The sequence below is a fragment of the Loxodonta africana genome, chromosome 12, assembly GCF_030014295.1.
Source record: "Loxodonta africana isolate mLoxAfr1 chromosome 12, mLoxAfr1.hap2, whole genome shotgun sequence".
Classification (NCBI taxonomy): domain Eukaryota; kingdom Metazoa; phylum Chordata; class Mammalia; order Proboscidea; family Elephantidae; genus Loxodonta; species Loxodonta africana.
This window is the reverse complement of record NC_087353.1, coordinates 85,111,700-85,125,134: the sequence shown is the minus strand read 5'-3', so window position 1 is coordinate 85,125,134 and position 13,435 is coordinate 85,111,700. Positions and strand designations below refer to the sequence as shown.

Sequence of the window (13,435 nt, the reverse complement as noted above, 5' to 3'; positions counted from 1 at the left end):
CGTAAGGGCAACAGATAGGAAGGCAAACGAATGACCTGAAACTGGCCGTCTTCGTTTTTGGCAAAATAGTCCTGTCTGAAATTAGTAGGCAGATGGCCATATTTGTTTCTGGCAAGAGAGGGCCGCGAGACAGCACAGGACGCTGCCCACAGCCATGACTAGTGCTGGCAGGGTACTGTCAGGGCCCCGGCCGCCGCTAACTTTACGTCACGGCTCTGCTTGCCGGCTCTTCTTGCTGACCCTAAAAAAAAACCCTACCCGCTCCAAATTAAAATCTGTGGTTCCAGAGTTCTGCCAGCTCCTCCCATTCCCATGCCCCGAAGCTGGGGAAGGCCTAAAGCGGAGACATAGGGAGGACCCGGAAGTGGAGAAGACCTCCCAGCACGTGATGGGGCCCGCCGGTGCTGTCACGTGACCCGCCAACCTGCGGCTCCTTGCTGCGGAACGCTCAGCTGCTCTTAAAGGTACAGGCTGCAGGGCTCCAAGCTTTAGAAGGGGCAGAGGTGGAGTCCGACGGGTAGGACGTGGTGGGCGAGAAGGGGCGGGAGTTGGAGTCCGGGCTGTGCTGGATGGATTGTCCGGCGCGAGTTCACCGGAGTGGTCGGAGCTGGGCCCGGCCATGGGGCGTTGATCCTTCTCACCTGTCACAGACGGCTGTCTGCCTGGTTGAAGCCAACTCTGAGCTCTCGCTGATCTTGGCCCCTTCGGGGGACTCGAACTTGCTGCCATGGCTTGCTGTGCGGGCTCGTGGCGGCGCCTTTCGGATTCCGAGGGTGAGTATTCCGCCCCGCCTTCAGGGGACTGACAGCCTCTGTCCTGAGACCTACCTGACGGACTTGGAACCTGGCTCGGCCCCGGCAAGGGGCGGGGGGGACGCCCTGTAGGGCCGTCGTGCACCTTCGAGCAGAGTCGGGGTCATGTTCTTCTCTCTCCCCCAGGGGAGGAGACTACCCGCAAACGCCGGTCCCCTCTCTTGGACCAGCACGGCGCCTTTTGGAGGAACGCCCTGGGTTTCTGGTGAGTGGTCTCAAGAGTTCAGCAAAAGTGAAGATGGGATGGGAAAAGAAAAGGGACGGGAAGAGGACAGCACAGGAAGGAAGCGGGGAAAAGGATTGGGCTTCGAAAAAGGAGTGGAATCCACAAATATTTATTGAACTACCTCTTTTGCCGGGATACTGCCTGCGGATTTCCCAAAGTTCACTCATTTATTTACTTACCACCTTTGCGTTTTGGCCAGATCCTCATACCAGGTGTAGGATTATTTGTTTATCCTCCAACCAATTCACCCTTCAAAAAATTTTAAATACGCTTGTTTTTAAGAAGTCTTTAAATCATTACTCTAAATGGGAAGCCAATGCGTTACTAATACACGTTTAAATAAATACGTCATTACTAAAGATTTTTTTTCAAAGGTCATCCTTCTAACTCTGAAAACCATTCAAGTACTGCCCCTTGGGAAATACTTCTAGCATTAACCGAAACAGCAAGGATTTTGGTGGCAGATTGTGTTGGAAGTGGCTAGACGACTTTCCATGTGAGAATTTGTAAGAGTCACTTAACTTCTCAGAGCCTCAGTTTCCCTGATAGTAAAATGGGAAGAGTAGTAGTACTACTTCACAGACTTGTGAAAATAACGTTTATGAAATCCCTGGCCCTGTGCCCAGTTTTCTTCCCATCACTAAGCATATGTAGCTCTGGGAGATGAGATTGTTGTTGTTGTTAGGTGCCATCCAGTTGGTTCCAACTTCTAGGGACCCTGTGTACCACAGAATCAAACACTGCCCCGCCCCGCACCATCCTTACAATCATTGTTATGCTTGAGCCCATTGTTGCAGCCACTGCGTCAATCCATCTCATTGAGGGTCTTCCTCTTTTGCACTGACCCTGTACTTTACTGAGCATGATGTCCTTCTCCAGGGACTGATCCCTCCTGACAACATGTCCAAAGTATGTAAGATGCAGTCTCGCCATCCTTGCTTCTAAGGAGCATTCTGGTTGTACTTCTTCCAAGACAGATTTGTCTGTTCTTTTGGCAGTCCGTGGTATATTCAGTATTCTTTGCCAACACCACAATTCACAGGCATCAGGTTTTTTTTGGTCTTCCGTATTCATTGTCCGGCAGAGATGAGATTAAGCAAACAAAATCCCTCAAGGATCATAAAGGGCTTCTATGTTATCTTGTTGTGATCCTTACACAGCACTGTGAGGTAGCCAGGAGAGGAATGTGTATCCCCATTTTACACATGAGTAGACGGAGAACATTCAAGTAGGAAGTGTAGACTTGGGACCTGAACATATTTCTTTGGGTTTCAAGCCTTGGGAATCTTTCTCCTGTACCACAGTGCATCAGAAGCAGTGGGCTAGTGGATGAGAAATGCCTAGGATTGAATCATAGTGAGAACTCAGAGGAGAGAGTGATCAAGGAAACCTTCCTGGGAGAGATCTCAGAGCTTGGATGTGAACACGTCTGGGATCTTAAGGCCCATGTTTCTAACCCCAACACGGAATGGAAATGGGATCTGGTGATGTGGGGTTAGAAAGGGGGAGCTGATTGAAGGCACAGGTAAGGGGGAGGTTTTGTGCTAGGGCTATGGTAGACTTAAAGGAGACTAAGGACTCTCCTGCTCACTCCAGGCTCCTGGGCCTTTGCAACAACTTTTCTTACGTGGTGATGCTCAGTGCTGCCCATGACATCCTCAGACACCAGAGGGCGCCTGGGAACCAGAGCCATGTAAGTGTTGCCCTGTCTACCACCACCACCATGTCTGGCCCATATGGGAAGATGATGGACTCACCCTGGGGCAAAGACCCCCTTGAAAAACTCAATAGGGTGGCCAAGAAGTAGGGCAGAGGAGCTAAAGTTCTCATTCTCCTAGACCCTCAGGGTAGGCAGGGTCTTCAAGAGATCACTTAGTATGGGGTTTGCAAACTCAAATGTTGGCTGGGTTGGATTATGGTCTACGGTAGAGTGTTGCAGCCATGGCACTGTTGAGATTTTGGGCTGGATCTCTGTTGTGAAGGGCTGTCCTGTGCATTGTGAGATGCAGCATCCCTGGCAGCTACCCACTAGATGCCAGTAGTCACTTCCACCCCTGAGTTGTGACAACCAAGAATGTCTCTAGACGTTTATAGTTAAATGTTCCCTGAAGGGTAAAATTGTCCCTGGTTAAGAACTGCTCGTCTGTGGTGAACTGGAAGGCACCCGCCCCATCCAAGGGGAGCAGACACCACCTTGCTGACCCAAGATCAGATTCTGGAAATTCAGATTTTTATGTGAGAGCTCCTGCATGTATTGCCAAACAAAGTCTGTTTGTAGGGCCATCTTTGGCCTGTGGGCCATTAGTTTCAGACTTCTGTGGTTCCCCTCCCACTATTGTGCAGATAGAAAAACTGAGGTCTTATGAAGCCATTGCTGACGTAAAGCCACTCTTCAAGTCATAGCAAAGCTGGGACTGCAGCCAGATCCTGTTTGTGTACCCTCTTGCCTCCCTGAGTAATGAAGATTTTCTTCTCTTCCATCAGGTGGACCCAACACCTGTCCCCCACAATGGCTCATCTCGTTTTGACTGCAACTCTGTCTCCACAGCTGTGAGTGCCACCTCGTCCTCCCGTGACCCAGGCCCTCTGGTTCTATAGACCTCACTCCCAACTGTTTGGCACCAAGTCAGGACTGTTATGATTAGGATAATTAAAACAACCATTTACTGAGCTCTTTTTGCATATAGCATATATTAGTTCATTTAATACACACAGTAGTCCGGTGGGCCAGGCACTGTCATCATCCCCATTTTCCAGATGAGGAAACTGAGGCTCCGAGAATGTAAGTGCCTTGAAAAACAACAAAGGACTGGCAGAGCTGGAGCTTAAACCCAGATCTGTCCAACTCTAGAGCCTATATTTGTAGCAAGTCTGATTGGCTGGTTCCTTGCTTTCCTCAGCAACTTGGTTGGGAGGGATGTTCCTAGGACAGCCTGGAGTCTCATTCTGTTCTCCTGTCCCAGGCGGTGCTCCTGGCAGACATCCTCCCCACCCTCCTCATCAAATTGCTGGCTCCTTTTGGCCTTCATTTGCTGCCTTACAGGTCTGAGCGGGGGTGGCGGGAGGAAGGGCAGGTGGGTTCTGAGAGTGGGAGGCTGGGAGGGTGAAGGAGGTGGCAGCAGGGCTGGGGTACTGGGCGCAGAGGCCTGCCTTTCCTCATTCCCTTCCCCTTCTCACTCTCAGCCCTCGAGTTCTCGTCAGTGGCATTAGTGCTGCTGGAAGCTTCATCCTGGTTGCCTTTTCTCATTCCGTGGAGACCAGCCTATGTGGTGAGTGTGAAGTTCCGTGTTGGCTGTGGGGCCCAGAGAAACCTCAACAGAGCATTTGGGGTAGGGAGAATCTCCCTAATTTCCCAGATGAAAAAGGATTATTTTTGTAACCCTGAGAAGGGCTGTTTCCTGGTAGGCTGTCATGAGCAGGAGATGAGGGCAACTTGGAGGGGTGGGTGATGCTGAAGACGGAAGGACATGGAGGGCTTGGATGGGGTCTGAGATGAGAAGAGTTGCCACAACGCTGTGCTGGGGGTGGAAGAGACATGAAGGGTTTGATCACCGGGAGTCAGGAAGTACCGTTCTCCAAGAGAAGACATGGTGGAGGAGGTGGTTGGCTCCACTGCAGGTCTGGAGCCTAGCCTTTCTCCTGAACTGAGCAGAGGAGGCTGTGGTTAAACACCTTAGGGGACTGGGGTAGTCGGGGACAGGCTAGGTGTGGCCACCTCCGTGCTTGTCTTCCCGCAGGTGTGGTCTTGGCCAGCATCTCGTCAGGCCTGGGGGAGATCACCTTCCTCTCACTTACCTCCTTCTACCCCAGGTAAGTGAGCAGAGTGGGTGGTGAGAGGGGAGGATGCTCACTGCTGACCTGGAAACATTTTTTTTTTTTTTTAATTGCGTTTTAAGTGAAAGTTCACAAGTGAAGTCAGTCTCTCGTACAAAAACTTATACACACCTTCCTGTGTACTCCTAGCTGCTCTCACCCTAATGAGATAGCACACTCTTCCTCTCCACCCTGTATTCCCCGAGTCCATTCAACCAGCTCCTGTCCCCCTCTGCCTTCTCATATCGCCTCCAGACAGGAGCTGCCCACATAGTCTAATGTGTCTACTTGAGCCAAGAAGCTCACTCCTCACCAGTATCATTTTCTATCTTATAGTTTAGTCCAATATGTGTTTGAAGAGTTGGCTTCAGGAATGATTCCAGTTTTGGGCTAAAAGGAGGTCCAGGGACCTTGACTCCTGAGGCCCTCTAGTCATAGACTATTAAGTCTGATCTTTCTATGAGCATTTGAGGTCTTCATTCCACTGTTTTCCTGCTCCTTCAGGGATTCTCTGTTATGTTCCCTGTCAGGATAGTCATCGGTTGTAGCCAGGCACCATCTAGTTCTTCTGGTCTCAGGCTGATGTAGTCTCTGGTTTATGTGGCCCTTTCTGTGTCTTGGGGTCATGTTTACCTTGTGTCTTTGTTGTTCTTCACTGTCCTTTGCTGGCCTGGATCCTTCTGAATGCCCCTGTGTTCTCTTCCCAGGGCTGTGATCTCCTGGTGGTCCTCAGGGACTGGGGGAGCAGGGCTGCTGGGGGCATTGTCCTACCTGGGCCTCACCCAGGCTGGCCTTTCCCCACAGCACACCCTGCTGTCTATGCTGGGTATCCCCGCCCTCCTGCTGGCCAGGTGAGCTGCTCTGGGCTGGGATGAAGGTAGAGAGGGTCACGATCCCAGTCTTCAGATACCTGCAGCCTTGTTTTGAGGGGATGTGGGTTCTGGACTCCAGTAGGCCTCGGTTTGATTTCTAACGTTGCTTATTAGCTGCGTGGCATTGGGTAAGTTACTTCACCTCTCTGATCCTCAGTTTCCTCATATCGCAAATGATGACAGTTGTCCTTAGTTCTTCGTGAGGTGATGTGTGTGAAGCACCCAGCACAGCATGGTTCCCAAGATGATTTCGGGTGGTATAAGGGTGGACTTTATGAACTCTGTGTGTATTTTCACATGTATTCGCCTGTGGCTCCCCAGGTTATTGCTTAGGACAAGGCCATATTGAGAAAGTGAGTCAGTTTGAAGTAAAATATTAAGTAAAGAATATCACATACAGGACGCGTGTGGATTTGGCCGTTGCCATGAAAGGAAAACATAGTGACTACAACTTGGGAAATTCTGCCCTAGCAGGGAGAGCACATGACATAAGGTAGCTAGGACAACCTGTGGAGTAACAATTACAAGAAAACGGAGCTGACTCCAGGAGTTACAATGAGGGTTAATAGGTAGAAGCAACAAGGAAACAAATTTCGGCTCCAAAGAAGGAAAATTTTTTCCACAATTGGTGTTCTCTAACACAGGATAGGGTGTTTGAGAGGTAGTGAGCGCTCTGTTTTCAGAAGTGTACAACTGGGGGGCCACCCTGAGAGGGAGAGGACTAGATGGCCTCTGAGGGCCTTGCCAGCCCAACACAGGCTCTTTGACCCTGTTTTCATTCTCCCCACTCTTAGCTATTTCTTCTCGCTCACGTCCCCGGCACCCCAGAACCCTGGAGCGGAAGAAGAGGCAGAGACGGCAGCTCGGCAGCCCCTGATGAGCCCTGAAGCCCCAGAATCAAAGCCAGGTCGGAGACCCAGGAGTCCCAGGCCCTCAGCGAGGTCACTCTGGGTTTTAGTCTTTTCCTCTCTACAATGAGCACAGTCAAGAGAGGTGGGGTTGGTGTGCTGGCTGTGGTGAGAGCCAAGTGCATTCATTTATTCCACACATGCTCACTGAGCACGTAGTACGTGCCAGACATTCTGAACAGTGGTGACAAAGACAGATGAGGAAATGAGGCAGATTCACAAACACATCAATAAATCAGGAACAAGTTATCTTCCTATGCTGATCAGTGCCTGAAGAACCTAAAACGGTGATGTGATAGAAAATGACAGATGGGGGAGAAATGGAGAGGGATTCTAATTAAGGAAAGTGGCCCGTGAAGGTCTTTTTGACGAGGTAACATTTGGGCTGAAACTCGAACAACAAGGAGTCAGCCTGTGGACAGCTGGGTGAAAAGGTTCCAGGCAGCGGGAATAGCAGGTGCAAAGGCCCTGAGGTAGGAATGAGCTTGGATGTTCAAGAACAGAAAGAAGGGGCCAGTGTGGCTGGCTGGGGTGCACAAATGTACAGCTGTCGAGAGCTATCCAGGTGCCGTGAGGTCTCACCTGGTTTACGCTTGTTCACTGGCACCCCTTTGCTTAGCCCTTGATGTGCCAAGCTCACCTACCCTTCCCTGCCTATCCCCTGCAGACTCTGGCTCCAGTCTCTCCCTTCAGGAAAGGTGGACAGTGTTCAAGGTACGCATGGTGGCTGTGGTATGTCCCCTGTGGGCAGTGCCCATCTCCCAACCTTCCCCTGATGTCTTCTGACTCCCAGAGCCTGCTACCACACATCATCCCCTTGGTCCTGGTTTACTTTGCCGAGTATTTCATCAATCAGGGACTGGTGAGTGAGGAGTGCTGGATGGGGGAGGGAAGTAGTGATTGGGATGGGAACTCACACATCTCCGATCCCCTTCCCCATCTGGTCTTTGCTGAAGTTTGAGCTCCTCTTCTTCCGGAACACGACCCTGAGTCATGCTGAGCAGTACCGCTGGTGAGAGGGTGAGGGTGGATGGCAGGACAGACATCGGGCTGGGAGGGCCCCTTGGTGATGGGCTGCCCTGTTAGTCAGCATCAGGAGGAGTCTCCTCCTACCCCCTGCCCCCCTCCCTCAGGTACCAGATGCTGTACCAGGCTGGCGTCTTTGTCTCTCGCTCTTCTCTCCGCTGCTGTCACATCCGCCACACGTGGATTCTGGCCCTGCTGCAGGTACTGAACCCCTGCCCTCACTCCCATCCTGCCTTGGCTCCCAGCTTCCCCAGAGTCTGCTGTCTTCCTTCTTCCCTCCCTCCCTCCCTCAGCAGGAAGCTGATTGTACTGGGAACAGGAGCCGGCAGAGCTCCTTGTAAAATGGATGGCCTCAGGAGCCAGACAAACCCATGCAAATCCCAGCTTCTGTACTTAGTAGCTGTGTGACTTACGCAGCTCTCTGAACTCCTTTGAGCCTAAATTTCATTATCTGTAAGTTAGAGGTGGCCAACGTCTACATTTCAGTGTAGATAAGAATGAAAAAAAAAAGAGCCCACTGCCATTGAGCCAATTCCCAACTCATAGTGACCCTATAGGACAGGGTAGAACTGCCCCATAGAGTTTCCAAGAAGCGCCTGGTGAATTTGAACTGCTGACCTTTTGGTTAGCAGCCGTAGCTCTTACCCACTATGCCACCAGGGTTTCCTAGATAAGAATAGAGATGAGAAAAATGAAAGATTAAGATTTTGAGCTTTGTTTTAATCAGTTAGGAACACACATTTAATGTTTATTTGCACAAGCTTCGTGTAAAGAGGTGGCTTTCAAATGTTTCCAACTATAAGAAAATGTCCTTTTATTCTGGATGGTTAATTATAATAGAATTGAGGATGAGGCCACGGGTTATTTATCTCAAGGCTGGTGAGCAAATTCAACTACTCAAGGCAAACAGCAGTCTACAGCTTTAAGTCAGCAAACAGTTCCCTACAATAGTCTAACAGATGTCCTCTCACAAAGCCAGGATTCATTGTTTCAAGGTTACGATCTATATCCCCTGAAGGTAACTATTAAACCTTTAACTGTTACAGGAAGGTCCTTTGCCCTTTTTAAATAAACTCTAGGACTCAATTCTACAAGGTACAGGATCAGTATAGATTCCACTTAAATGTTATGGCAACAGCATGTACACCTTTACTAACCTTCTTCCTTACTTATCCAGGAGGCAATGCCAGCCCAGGGCTTTGTGCTCCCCAAAGCCCCAGATTGTTGTGTCAACAATTCTCAACTCAGGATCCTTCCTAATCGTGCCACTGAAACTTGTAGCTTATGGCTTTAGATATTATTTGAGCCAAGACTACTTCGTAGAATTAGGGGCTTATCATCATTTATTTCCATTATGGAAAGTGTCTGGCCTTATGCTACACACAGAAGTGTTTGCAGTGTTTCTGAAAGTATGGGTCACCACCTATGGTGTTGGTATGACCAGGGTTTCTTTTATTTTAACACAGAACTCTGGATCCACTTCAGGCTTACTGAGCTAGAACCTCTGAGGGGGAGGCCCACAGGTGCATTTTTCACAAGCCTTAAAAAACTCCCCAGGTGACTCTTAAGTACATAAAGGGTGTGAGCCACTGGGTGGTAGCCTGTGCACCTCCGAAGAGGCTCAGCTGGGGTAGAGGGATCCCTCTGAGGGATTGGGGCACAGAGGAGCGGTATGTTGGGGTGAGGTTCGGGGAGGCCTCCTGAAAGAGATGGGAACACCTAAGCCTAGGTTTTTCAGCCTTGCTACTAATGATGTTTAGGGCTGGATCATTCTTTGTTGGGGGGCTGTCCTGTGCAGTGTAGGACATTTAGGAACATCCCTAGCCTTACCCACTAGATGCCAGTACTACCCCACCTCCCCAGCCCTGGCAACCAAGAATGTTGCCAAAAACAAACCAAACCCTTGCCATCAAGTAAATTCCAACTCAGTGACCCTATAGGACAGAGTAGAACTGCCTCATAGGGTTTCCAAGGAGCACCTGGTAGATTTGAACTGTCGACCTTTTGATTAGCAGCCGGAGCTCTTAAAAATGTTACCAGGCATTGCCAAATGTCCCCTGGGCGGCAGAATCGCCCTGGTAGGGAACCGTGGACCGAATGGTAGACTCATTTGGTAAAATGGGGGAAAATTCTCTTCAAGGAGCCCTTGGGAGGAGGAAGTGGGATCACAGGAGTTGTGAGTGGTCCTGATCAAAGCTGAAATACGAAAGGTAACTAGGAGATCCCAAGTGAGGGAATGTGGAATAGCATTCCAGGCAGTGGGAATGACACAAGAGAGGCAAGGGGCAGTGGGTACAAGTTGATGGGGAGTGGGGTGGGGAGGAGGCCTGGTTGGGTCAGATCCCAGGCTCTGCTAGGCCAGGCTGGTGTTGGGATTTTATCTAAGCCTGTCACCCCTCACTAGTGTCTCCCAGAACCAGGGGCCACTGGCTGGGATGTCTAGCCTCCCTCCCTGCCTCTGTCTGGTCCCAGCCTCAACCTTCCCCTCTGCCTTTGCCCACAGTGCTTCAACCTGGGCTTCCTGATGGCAGACGTGTGGTTCAGCTTCCTGCCAAGCATCTACCTCATCTTTCTGATCGTTGTGTATGAGGGGCTCCTGGGGGGTGCAGCCTACGTGAACACCTTCCACAACATTGCCCTGGAGGTCAGGACCAGCCGAGCTAGGGCTGTGGGGGCCTTTCTGGGGAAGTCCGGGGCAGGGGCCTCAGGACCGAAGCCTGACCCCTGCTTCCCTCTTCCCCAGACCAGTGATGAGCACCGGGAATTTGCCATGGCAACTGCCTGTATCTCCGACACCTTGGGGATCTCCTTGTCAGGGGCCCTGGCCTTGCCTCTGCATGACTTTCTCTGCCACCTCTCCTGACACCCCAGCTCCTTGGGACTCCGAACATACTGACCTGTGGGCAGGTGGGCAGGGTGGACACCCAGGCCCACATCCCAGAGCACATCCGTGAACTCTGCCTTGGGACTTCCCTGCAGGGCTGGGATGTAAAGAAGTGCTAAGGCCCTCTTCTGAGAGTGTGGGGCAACTGAGGGCCGGCATTTCCTCCCACCCCCAAGCTGGTCTCGGGGAGTTTCTTGTTGGCATTACATCCTCCGAATAAATGCCCATTTTATCAGTTGACTCCTAGTGTCATTTTTGATCTGAAAAAAATTTTTGTTACAAAAATTCAAGTCCACTTTAGAGTATATGTGTATATTTGTTGTTGTGAGGTGCCGTCAAGTCAGTTCCAACTCATAGAGACCCTGTGTAGAGCAGAATGAAACACCGCCCAGTCCTGTGCCATCATTGCTATGTTTGAGCCCATTGTTGCACCCACTGTGTCAATCCATCTCATTGAAGGTCTTCCTTTTTTTTTTTTGCTGACCCTCTACTTTACCAGGCGTGATGTCTTTCTCCAGGCCTGGTCCCTCCTGATAACATGACCAAAGTGTGTGAGATGAGGTCTCGCCATCCTTGCTTCTAAGGAGCATTCTGGCTGTACTTCCAAGGCAGACTTATTTATTCTTCTGAAAGTCCGTGGTGTATTCAATATTCTTCACCAACGTCATAATTCAAAGGCTTCAGTTCTTCATCGTTCTTCATTGTCCAGCTTCTGCATGCATGTGGGGCATTGAAAATACCATAGCTTGGGTCAGACACACATTAGTCCTCAAAGTGACACCTTTGCTTTTCAGTGCTTTTTGCAACAAGTTTGCCCAATGCAGTGAGTTGTTTGATTTCTTGGCTGCTGCTTCCATGGGCGTTGATTGTGGATCCAAATAAAAAGAAATCCTTAACAACTTCAGTATTTTCTCTGTTTATCATGATATTGCATATTGGTCCAGTTGTGAGCATTTTTTGTTTTCTTTATATTGACGTGTAATCTGTACTGAAGGCTGTAGTCTTTGATCGTCATTACTAAGTGCTTCAAATCCTCTTCCCTTTCCGCAAGCAAGGTTGTGTCATCTGCATATCACAGGTTGTTAATGAGTCTTCCACCAATCCTGGTGCCACATTTTTCTTCATATAGTCCAGCTTTTCAGATTATTTGCTTAGCATACAGATTAAGTACAGTGAAAGGATACAACCCTGACACACACCTTTCCTGATTTTAAACCACACAGTCTCCCATTCCGTTAGCACGACTGCTTCTTGGTCTATGTACAGGCTCCTCAAGAACACAAGAGTCCTGCAATTCCCATTCTTGGCACTGTCATCCATAATTTGTTATGATCCACAAGTTGAATGCCTTTGCATAGTCAATAAAACATAAATATCTTTCTGGTATTCTGTGTTTCAGCCAAGATCCATCTGAAATCAATAATGAAATCCCTCATTCCACATCCTCTTCTGGATCTGATTTGAATTTCTGGCAGTTACCTTTTGATTTACTGCTGCAACTGTTTTTGAATAATCTTCAGCAAAATTTTACTTGCATGTGATATTAATAATACTATTTGATAATTTACCCATTCTTTTGGATCACCGTTTTTTGGAATGGGCACAAATATGGATCTTTTCCAGTCGATCGGCCAAGTAGCTGTCTTCCAAATTTCTTGGCATAGGCAAGTAAGCACTTCCAGTGCTGCATCTGTTTGTTGAAACACCTCAACTGGTATTCTGTCAATTCCTGGAGCTTTGTTTTTTGCCATGTTTTCAGCGCAGCTTGGACTTTGTCCTTCAATACCATTGACTCTTGATCATATGCTACCTCCTGAAATGGTTGAACATCAACCAGTTCTTTTTGGTGCACTGTCTCTATTTTTTCCGTCTTCTTTTGATGCTTCTAGCATCATTCAGTACTTTGCCCACAGAATCCTTCATAATTACAACTCGAGGCTTGAATTTTTTCCTTAGTTCCTTCAGCCTGAGAAATTCTGAGCATGTTCTTCGCTTTTGATTTTCTAATTCTACGTCTTTGCATATTTTGTTATAATACTTTGTCTTTTCAAGCCACCCTTTGAAATCTGTTCAGCTTTCACCTCATCATTTCTTCCATTTACATTAGCTACTCATGTTCAAGAGTAAGTTTCAGAGTCTCTTCTGACATTCATTTTGGTCTTTTCTTTCTTTCCTGTCTTTTTAATGACCTTTTGCTTTCATCATGTATGATATCCTTGATGTCATTCCACAACTCGTGTAGTCTTTAGTCATTAATGTTCAATGCATCAAATCTATTCTTGAGATGGTCTCCAAATTCAGGTGGGATATACTCAAGATTGTATTTTGGTTCTTGTAGACTTGTTTTAATTTTCTTCATCTTCAACTCAAGCTCGTATATGAGCAATTGATGATCTGTTCCACAGTCTGGCACTGGCCTTGTTCTGACTGATGATATTGAGCTTGTCCATCGTCTCTCTCCACAGATGTAGTCGAGTTGACTCCTGTGTTACCCATTCAGTGAGGTCCATGTATATAGTCACTGTTTACGTTGTTGAAGAAAGGCTTTTGCAATAAAGAAGTCGTTGGTCTTGCAAAATTCTACCATGCGATGTCTGGCATCCTTTCTCTCACCAAGGTTATATTTTCCAACTACAGACCCTTCTTCTTTGTTTCCAATTTTTGCATTCCAATCCCGGTAGTTATCAATGTATCTCGATTGCATGTTTGGTCAATTTCAGAGTGCAGAAATTGGTAAAAGTCTCAATTTCTTCATTTTTGGCATTAGTGGTTGTTGCGTAAACTTGAATAACAGTCGTATTAACTGGTCATCCTTGCAGGCATATAGATATCATCCTATCACTGACAGCATTGTACTTCACAATAGATTTTGAAATGTCCTTTTTGACAATGAA

The 13,435-nt window shown here is 48.4% G+C and overlaps 1 protein-coding gene across 1 annotated transcript; it reads left to right on the top strand.

The window, feature by feature from the left end:
• The first annotated feature begins 241 nt into the window (after positions 1 to 241).
• CLN3 (CLN3 lysosomal/endosomal transmembrane protein, battenin) lies at positions 242 to 10,781 on the top strand. The gene is made up of 16 exons (XM_023558903.2): positions 242 to 464; positions 651 to 773; positions 939 to 1,017; positions 2,635 to 2,731; positions 3,523 to 3,588; positions 4,002 to 4,081; positions 4,222 to 4,307; positions 4,776 to 4,848; positions 5,559 to 5,702; positions 6,518 to 6,630; positions 7,299 to 7,345; positions 7,425 to 7,493; positions 7,588 to 7,643; positions 7,765 to 7,858; positions 10,161 to 10,301; positions 10,401 to 10,781. Exons 2-16 carry the CDS (start codon positions 728 to 730, stop codon positions 10,518 to 10,520), a joined length of 1,311 nt encoding a protein of 436 aa, XP_023414671.1. The 5' UTR covers positions 242 to 464; positions 651 to 727; the 3' UTR covers positions 10,521 to 10,781.
• Positions 10,782 to 13,435: the final 2,654 nt, after the last annotated feature.

What these genes read in the sequence shown, in the direction of transcription:
- CLN3 (XM_023558903.2), top strand. Translation starts at nt 728, where the DNA reads ATGGCTTGCTGTGCGGGCTCGTGGCGGCGCCTTTCGGATTCCGAGG. An exon ending in GCAACTCTGTCTCCACAGCT is followed by an intron (nt 3,589 to 4,001) that starts GTGAGTGCCACC and finishes CTCCTGTCCCAG; the next exon opens with GCGGTGCTCCTGGCAGACAT. An exon ending in ATTTCATCAATCAGGGACTG is followed by an intron (nt 7,494 to 7,587) that starts GTGAGTGAGGAG and finishes TCTTTGCTGAAG; the next exon opens with TTTGAGCTCCTCTTCTTCCG.